Here is a 9,504-nt window from a genome sequence, read left to right as displayed (position 1 = left end):
AATCTAAACTCAGTGGATAAAATTCGGATTCCAGCATTCAATGAGGTGATTACTATTTTTCAGTTTTCTATATCCATGTATGCGGTTTTTTAGTTTAGACGTATGAACGTAAACAAAAAACAAAAGGATACAAAAGGTGAAATGATTGACCGTTACATCGTGTTATCTAAAACTTGAATTAGGAACTTTCCGATGGCAATATCAGCGCTGTTAAACTTTGATTTTTCGATGTGGAGCATCATTTTCTGATGGCTTGTCAATTCTGTCATGGCTTGACGGCTTAGATCAAGTAGGTCCATCGGTCTACTTTTAAGAGATTAGTTTTACTCAGGTACACGCAATTTAAAATGATAAGTTTGATTTTCGCTAATGACCGTGTGTTTAGAACGGAAACATAAACCTCACCCAAACAAAACAAAAAGCTACTAGTATTATTTTCCATGTCCTATTCAGCTGACTCCAAAGGTTTGAATTTTACAGACCTCGATGTTTATAGCGGGAGTATTGAACAAGAAGCCTAAAACTTCTTCTGATTCGTAGATATCAGGCCCATTGCAGTGCACAAAGCCAACCAAAGAGCAAACCTCCCAATAGACATTTCCTACAAAATTAGTACTAATCATTATATAAATTTTGCTACCTCATCAGCAGCTTTATTACAAATTCTAGACTTATCTTATGGCAATATGGTCGGGGAAGATATTGAGTGAAGTTGAACATTGTAACACATTTATATCTTTTAGGGAATAACATTGTTGTCTATTTGCCAGCAAATTTGAATTTAGATTAACCAAAAAAAAAAGGTATATATATATATAATGAAAATAAACAAACTAACATTACTCAATTAGATAATATGTCTATGGAATGTGTCATTAAAAGGATTATAGATGTAGTCGATAGCATTAGAGTTGCGAAATGGCTCTTTGTTGATATATATGTATCCAAAGATCTTTTTGAGTATTATGACCAGCTGTTTGCACGCCTTTTTCGCTTCTTAACCAACTGCATTATTATTGTACCTTCTTCTTCTAGTTCTTTCAATGAAACTAACGTGTTCTTGTAAGGGATTACTTGACAAAAGCGTACTTGAAAATCAACCCGCCTTATTGAGGCGGAAGCTTTTGGGTCATAAATATGGAGATACCAAGGACAATAAGATGCGCAACCTAAGATACCACCAGTCTTTGTAACCGCTAATGGTGTACTATCTGAGGTGGCAACAGTAAACTCTTTACTCCAATCCAATGTGGTTTGCTCTTTCCTGTCATAGTTGGTATTCTTTTTTTTATGCATCCATATATCAGAACACCAGTGGTTAACGACTGAATCAAAAAACACAACAACATAATATAATAATCCATCAAAAACTCCTAAGTTATGATAATTGCGCTTGTCTACTGGTAGTGAAAGAGATTCACGGAACTTTTCATCAGCCATGTCAAAGACTATAATCATCTTCCTATCTCTGTCCTTCCAATGAAGAGCTCCATCCACAAAGATACCAGGTTCGTAACAACCATGGTCAAATTCAAGATTGAATTTTCCAATGTTCCTCCAACCATTTCCGCTGGCGAGAGTGTACACCATGACATATACAAAATGGCGTTCTTCGTAACACACTAGAACAACTTTGTACTCACCGATTGAAGGAAGGTAACCAAATCCGGTCCACCTATACTTATTATAATCATACTTTCTCACAGGTTCGGGAAGAATTACATACTCTTTTGTAATGGGATTGCAAATACAAAATCTCTGTTTTGGACCCTTAAGACATAACAAGCCATTAAACGAACCAACCAAATTGTGGCACTTAAATGGAGATTTTAGAGTGATTTCTCGGATTCTACCAAGGGGTGTCTCATGATTCTCAATATATTCGAAATAATAAAGCTGATTATCGGCAAACCCGATAAAACTCAACTTACCAGGATCAACATAATGAGTGTGGCAATTTATGTGCATCTTTGAGAACGCCGGATGTCGAATAAGATTTTTCCATGTCTTCGATACTGACTTGCAATCCTGAGTTGATTCAGCGGGTACACCGAGTGACAATCTCCGTTGTAATCTCCGGCGGAAAAATGCTAAAACTATCCATCAAAAGCTCTTTGTTGCTAAGAAAGCAGGATCCTGTCAGAACTCTTTTATAGGCACGCACGACGGAAAAACCCTACTTTTTTACTTGGAGCAAAAATAAAATCCTTTATTTCTCAAAATAAGAATTATGATTTTTTTTTCTTTCATGCCCACCGGAAAACCCAAGCCTTGTCAGGTATAGGGTCGAGTAAAACGTTAAGGGCTACCTCGTAAAATCCTTTATTCTTTTCGCTCTCTTCAGCTCTCAAACTTCTGAACATAAAATCCTAGATAAAACACCCTGAAATTGAAATCCAACAAAGAAGAAGAAGATAGAAATCGTCTCAAGCTGAATTACCACCTGGTTTTATCCTCCATTGTGCCTATTATCGTCTTTTTTTGAGGTTCGTTTTATTGTTTCTGTAAAGTTAATTTATCTTTTCTTAATTGATGTTTGTGGTAATAAATAAGGTTTAGGTTAAACGATCTAAGTAATCGGAATACTTACTGTTAAGTGATTTATCCAATGTAGAGAAATTGTGGGTATCATTTAAGTTTTTGAATTTTGGGCGATTTCACTGAACTACTCCAGCAAAAATGGCAATTTTATTTTTTGCCCAAGTTCAAGTAGAAAGTGCAGCAAAAATATAGAACAATGCTAAACAAAAAATACCATAGCTTTGCAAATAATGATAACCTACTGCACGTTTTGTGTTTGTGGGTTTATTTGGTGTTATGCTAGTTACTTTCACTTGCATTTGCGACATTTTGCTTGCTCTTGTAAGATTACAGAGAATTGTTTTTGTGTTTGCATCTTTTATTTAGACCATACAGCAATGTCAATACATGTGTTCTGATTTGTGAATATACTTGCTTAACACTAGTGAAGTATATTTTGAGTTCTGCTTTTGGTTAATGTGTTTAGCATTTTTTTTAGATACATTTGTAGGTGTTTTGTTCTTCTTTTTTTTTTTTTTTGCCACACAGTGAGTATTGACATTATGTTTCGTTGCGTTTGATGTTTCACTGAGATTTTTACATTTTTCTGTTGGCAGGTTCATCTTGTTGATTACGTTAAGTCTTTGGTTCCTCTTTGAATGGATGAAGAGTTTATACTGCATAAGAGCAAAAAGAAGAAGCATAAGAGAATCAATGAGAAGAGGCTTTGAGCTCTCCAGAAGTACCTGCAGAGAAGAAGAAGCAGAAAGAGAAAATGACCAAATTGGATGCAAATATTGAAAATAAGAATGCGAATATTGGAGATATTGAAACAAGAAACAGTCTCGGAAGCACAAATGAGCATTTGAGGAACTTGGATTCCAAAAAATCATCCAAAAGAGGAAAATTTGGTAGTCATGTAGAAGTCTTCCTTCATCTGATGACAAAGACAGTCGGTGAGTCTGGAGGAAACCCCAGAAAATAAGTTGGTTCGAGGTAAGAGGTTCACGAAGAAAGAAAATCAAATAATCATAGATGCTGTTCACAAGTATATAGAGGTATGCGTATTATAGAATTACTCTCTTATTAAAATTTGTACTTTGCTAGGCGGTGTGTGGTCTTGTCATAATTTGTTAGAGTAGAAATTCTTTCAAAGTTCTGTGTGCCCACACCAGGGAAGCATGAATGCGGCCCCCAGAACATCATGTTTGCCACCTCCAATATCCAGCATCTAGACACCAGATTTCATTGTTCATTACTTCTAATCCTAATTTCTTATTGATGCTAGAGCACCACATTAATAGCCATAATCCCGTTGACGTTCTTAGGTACATTATGATTCTGCACTGGGGGAAACATCCAAATATAAGAGGATGTTGGAAGGAAATAGGTGAGTGTACTCTTTCCATATAATTCTTTTATTATACTCATATTGCATTGTTTGCTTCCATTACAATGTATAATAGGTTCAAAATGGTGTGATGAGTCAATGATTCCACTTTCTGAGCTTGGAATTTTGTGACAAGAAAGGCATGTCTTTATTCACTATGAGTTAATGATGCACTTTCCGTTGCCTGTTCCACAAAAATTATATGATTTGAAGAGGTATTGAAACTTTCAGGGGCTGCCTTACCGTATAGGCCTTGGGAAGCAGCATGAATCACGGAAGTGGGCTGAGGATGAGAAAGCATTTGTCTTAAAGTATGTCTCGCAATGTTGGCTTTGTTGCTTTCTTCACGTGCAGTATGCTTACAAATTTCTATATCTCGTTTATCCTAAGTTGATTATAGGTTCTTTCTCTACTTCAGATTCTTTTGGTACATTTTAAGGATATGCCACAATCTTAAACTCTAGCTTTTATGAAAAGCACGAATCAGATAGAAAAGTATGGCTGATGTCTTTGGAAAGAATCGATATCATGTTAAGGATACATGGCCTCGGATACATCGTGCTTGTCTTGCAAAGGGTGAACTGCTTTCGTTTTTCCCTTACCCTTTTCTTTGGTCAGCTTACTTGTCTCAAATTTGTATATATTTTTTTTAGATTGTATTTTGTCTGCCTTGACAGCCATAAAACGAGAACGTATGTGTCATCGAATTTTGAGTTTATGAAACATAGATCAGGTTATATTTCCGTTCACAGCTCATTTTCAAATGAAAATTCGTATGAGTTGCCTCTCCTTTCCTGTGGTCTATTTACTGCGAACACGAACATTATGCAGTCACTCCATTTTTAAGGGATGATGGTTGAGTTTGTTAGTTGCAAGTGGGTTGTCTTTTGTTTCTGATTTTTTTAACATATATGGTAAATAAACTAAGATATAAAGCACATTACCCTTTTAGTTGGAAGTTGAAACTTCGGCATTATAAAATTTTACTTAATGATCGCCTTTTCCCCTTTGAATCGAAATAGGTAAGTGGAATCAGACAAAGTACCAGTCCTTGTTTAATTTGGTAAACAAGGATTTGCAAATGCATGTGTACGAGGAAAAGAAATTAAAGCATGGCATGGTTAGTATGAGATGATTTGGAAAGCCTAAGTAGTAATTGAAGGGCCATTCATCTAATTATCAAGTTTTTCTTAACTTTTTCGCCTAGATAAGTGACGCTATCAGTTGGAAAGCGATTGATAGCCGTTTGGCTACTCGGACAAATATAATTTGCTGTATGAAATGGTAACAATCTTATAGTCTCAACTTTGTGATCTGCTTACATTACTGATGGTCATCCATGTTTGTGATCTGCTTACGTTACGGATGTTTTGGTTCAAAGTTGAAGATCACCATTCAGGATGGAAGCACCGTCTCAATTATCATGAGTTCACAATACAAATTCAATGAATAGTTGAAATGTAAAACTTAAGAAATTAAGATAACTTAGATCCAGGTTTCACACCTTCCACATCCCCAGTCGGCATCTCAGTGTTCGAACTCAAGTCATTCCTAGGAGCCTTTGTTTTATTTTTTGACTTACCTAGGAGCCTTTGTAGTTGTACACAAATTATATAAATTGTCTATGATATCTTCTGCTTTCATCATTTTGGACATTTACCAGAATATTTTTACGTAACATGAGCTCTCATAAATGCTGAATTGTTTTATTTACTGGGTGAGGCTGCAATGGACTGCTTGACCAGTAGGCTTAGCTTGTCAGGATGGTTAATGCAGATTTACGTGTAGTTTATCTTAAAGAGATCTTGATTTTTGTTTGAACTTCATAGTACTCGATAACTTGATTTGTGAATCATTTCACGTTTCTTGATGGTTAAATCATTCTCCTTTTCAGGTATAAACAATTATCATCATCTATGGTGCAAGAAGGTAAATGGGCCGACACAGACAATTACCGGTTGTTGGGAATTTGTCTTTGGCTTTCTAATTTAGCCGCAGTAAAATAATAATGTATGGTTTCATGGTATCTGTTTTTCTAATCTAACTGTGTAACCTGTCATATGATGAAAAACACCTTATCCTAAGAGGGAAAAAAGGAAAATCTATTCCTATCATTTCCAACACTAGGAAATCTATCAATGTACTAGAAGTACAGGAAGTCCATACTTTGTCACGAATAGTTGTTTATCCTAGAGAATGAGTAGGTTTTTCGGTGGCTTGCTTACACAGTTGCACTGATTTCGTAATTATTGAATCTGAACATATCTTACTGTGAACTTTACTTGAAAGAGACATGTCCACTGAAATCTGCCAAGAGCTCTGAATGTTTGCGTTTAGTTTCTGCTGAGTAGTCACCGTAATGATAACACTTTGTCCAATCCTGGAATATATGCAGAATGCAGTTTTCCTTTTAGTCAAATAGTTTGTTTACCAAATGTGTGTTTCATCTGACCAAATCCTATGATTTGGGGTCACGGAGTTGTGCTTTGAAGGGCAATAATAATGTGGCTGATTGTATGGGCAGTAATAATATGGGTGGCAAAACTTAAGTTTAGCAACTGAGTCGAATGAATGGAGCTCAAATAAATCTAATCCAATTACTGGGATTGCAGACTTCTTAGGCTGGCTGCTTGCTGTGTTGAAGACGTTGACTGGGATAATCTTCTTGAGCATAGGTAAGCAACTTAAGTGATGCGTCAAGCGCTTTATTGTGATACTTGGTTTCATATTCAATTTGTATGATTTCTTGAAACCATTTTTTTATGTTGGGCCTGTTTGTATACCAGTATTCTAATACATAGCTTCATTTCACCTTTCAAATTGAAAGTCGATACCTTGTTTGAAAAATCCACACCTCACATGAAAGCCTAACCATTTATGAAGAACTAGTCTCTTCTGATCCTGTTTGTTGTGTCGATTGCAGGTCTGGAAACATCACTCTGAAACGTTGGAGACGGATGGTAAATCACATTGGGACACATGGACTGCAACCATTCGCAGAACAAGTAGAAGTACTCGCCAAACGCTATTGTCCTGAGCTACTTGAAGTCGGAGAAGCTCTTGACATCAGACCCGTGGTTGATTGAAGTGTGGATGTGGGAGCTGCAGGCTCGACAGAGAGGTTGCCAAGAAGGTCAAGTTCTGAACAAAAAGACTACTCAGAAACACAAAATTGGTGCTTATAAATATTTTTGTTTGATTCTCATAGTTCGTTCTGAATTAGTTATGTACTTGGTGAGGCAATTAAATGTTCATAGTTGAAACAATTGTGGTCCAACACTGAAAAACTGTCAATGAACAAAATTTGCACTTCAGGCACCCTACTCCCCACGCTTGCATATGTAGTTAGATACTAATATGGGAGAGGGGCATTGCCCTGGTAACCCAAAATCTATCATTGAGTTCAAATGGTTCAATGGCTGTCTGTGCATCTATGAAGGCATTAACTATTTCATTAAATCAACTTTACCAACAACTTTATCAGCTGTGAATAAACCTTTTATGGACTGAGTGTCAGTCTGTACTAACTCTCTGCATTGCATTGCAGGTTGCAACATCCAGACTCCATCAATTCAAAACTACTCATATTCAGTAATAAACAGCACACCCCTTTTCAGTTATCAGTCACTCAAATTCCTATAATCAGAACAGGAAAGGAGTAGTCTCTTTCTGTCACAGTCTCTCTTGCTTCCTAGTGAAATGTACAAGTTGATGTCACAACTACGGGACCAGTTTAGTTTAGGATGGTCCCGAATACCAAGTAATGATCAACTTATGACACTAGGCATCACCCCTCACCATGCCAATACCTTAAATCTGTTCATAAAGGCTCTCCTTCAACCACCATCCAGCTCTCAAAGATTTGCAGAGTTCATCTCTACTTAGACAACTACAACAAGAGCCAATTTGTTCAAAAATGTTGCGTCTTCTGCGATCTGTTATGATGGTAATGATACTGATCATAAAACCAGGGCTACTAGTGTCTGTTAATGAAGCTCATCTCTCTTATGGACACTACCAGACTTCATGTCCAAATGTTGAAGCCTTAGTCAAGGATACACTTGTACCCATTTTCTTGACTGATGCTACTGCTCCTGCATCTTTCTTAAGGCTCCTGTTTCATGACTGTCAAGTTCAGGTAACTCTTTCCTATGAATCTTATATAAAACTATGTTGATACTGCTTGAGCTTGGTTCATATGCAAGGAGAAACTTATTCATGAATCTGTATATATGTAGGGTTGTGATGCTTCGATACTACTCAACTCTGAACGCAGAAACATTGGTCCAGAGATAATTTCCTCAAAAAACTTCATGATAAGAAACCGCGAATCAATTGGGCTGATAAAATCGGTTGTGGAGTCAGAGTGTCCAGGGAAAGTCTCTTGTGCTGATATTATTGCTTTAGCTGCTAAAGAGTCGGTGGCCTTCACTGGAGGACCTCAAATTCAAGTTCCTCTTGGAAGGAAAGACTCAACAAGTTCAAGTTATAAACAAGCTGATATATGGCTACCTTCACCACAAGTGAGTGTAGATGGAATGCTTCAAATCTTCAGATCTAAAGGAATGAATCTTCAGGAATCTGTTGCCATGTTGGGTAAAATCTTAGTCATTACTTGAGTATATATTTTTGAGTTTCAGAATCTGTAGCCATGTTCTGCTTTAAAGGTTCAGCTATGTTGATGAGTTGAATCGTGTTTTTTCTTCTTCCAGGAGCACATACATTAGGGGTTGGACATTGTCTAAACATTGTGGATAGATTATACAATCCCAAACACACAAAGATCAACCCCGCCTCTGCTAACGATATGTTGGAAAAAGATTATGAAGCTCTACTGAAGATGCAATGCCCAACTAGAGTTCCTCTAACAAACCTTACATTTGTGCCTAATGATATAACTCCTCTAACCTTTGATAATCAGTACTACAGAGATATCATTTATGGTAGAGGTTTATTTGGTATCGACTCGAGAATCTCAAAGGATCCACGAACATCACCGGTTGTTAAGTCGTTTGCTGACGATCAAAACTAGTCTTTGCTTCTGCATTTGTGAAGCTTTCATCGACAAATGTACTTACAGGAAATTTGGGTCAGATTAGGAGTGATTGCAGTAGATTAAATTGAACATCTGCATGACTGCATCGACAAATGTACTTCTGCATTTGTTATCATGTTGTCGAACAACAAAATATGTGTAGTGTAAGGAGTTGGAAGAAGACATAAATTGTCTGGTAAAAGTACAAATAGTCCTTTCTTAGATTTTGAGTTCAAATTTTAGCACATTCTTGTTTAATCATTAGTATTGGAAGTACTTTAGTACTGTTGAAGGCATTATAGGCATTGTAGTACTGCTTATACGGCAGATATGGCGTACTTCGCTGTAACTGATATTGGCTGCTTAGGCGCGGAACAGAAACTAAGGCTGATCTGAAACTCAAAAATAGGCTATCTGTAGAGAATGTTAGCTGGTAGTTTTAGGGAAGCAGCTAGTAAAATTTGAAGGGCAAGACAACACAAATCTAAAAGAATCTGAATTTGATTACAAATTTCACCAGAAAAGGTCAATATAAACAGAAATTACAAGAGATTAACAA

The 9,504-nt window shown here is 36.7% G+C and overlaps 1 protein-coding gene and 1 pseudogene across 1 annotated transcript; one reads left to right on the top strand and one right to left on the bottom strand.

Moving 5' to 3' along the window:
• Positions 1-963: 963 nt before the first annotated feature.
• LOC113312473 (F-box protein At2g16450-like) lies at positions 964-1,968 on the bottom strand. The gene has a single exon (XM_026561224.1). It carries the CDS (start codon positions 1,966-1,968, stop codon positions 964-966), a length of 1,005 nt encoding a protein of 334 aa, XP_026417009.1.
• Positions 1,969-2,269: 301 nt separating this feature from the next.
• On the top strand, positions 2,270-9,147 carry LOC113307914 (annotated as a pseudogene).
• Positions 9,148-9,504: the final 357 nt, after the last annotated feature.

Source organism: Papaver somniferum, chromosome 9 (assembly GCF_003573695.1).
Source record: "Papaver somniferum cultivar HN1 chromosome 9, ASM357369v1, whole genome shotgun sequence".
In the NCBI taxonomy this organism is placed as follows: domain Eukaryota; kingdom Viridiplantae; phylum Streptophyta; class Magnoliopsida; order Ranunculales; family Papaveraceae; genus Papaver; species Papaver somniferum.
Note: the sequence above shows the minus strand (reverse complement) of the source record. Positions and strands in the feature narration are given on the sequence as shown.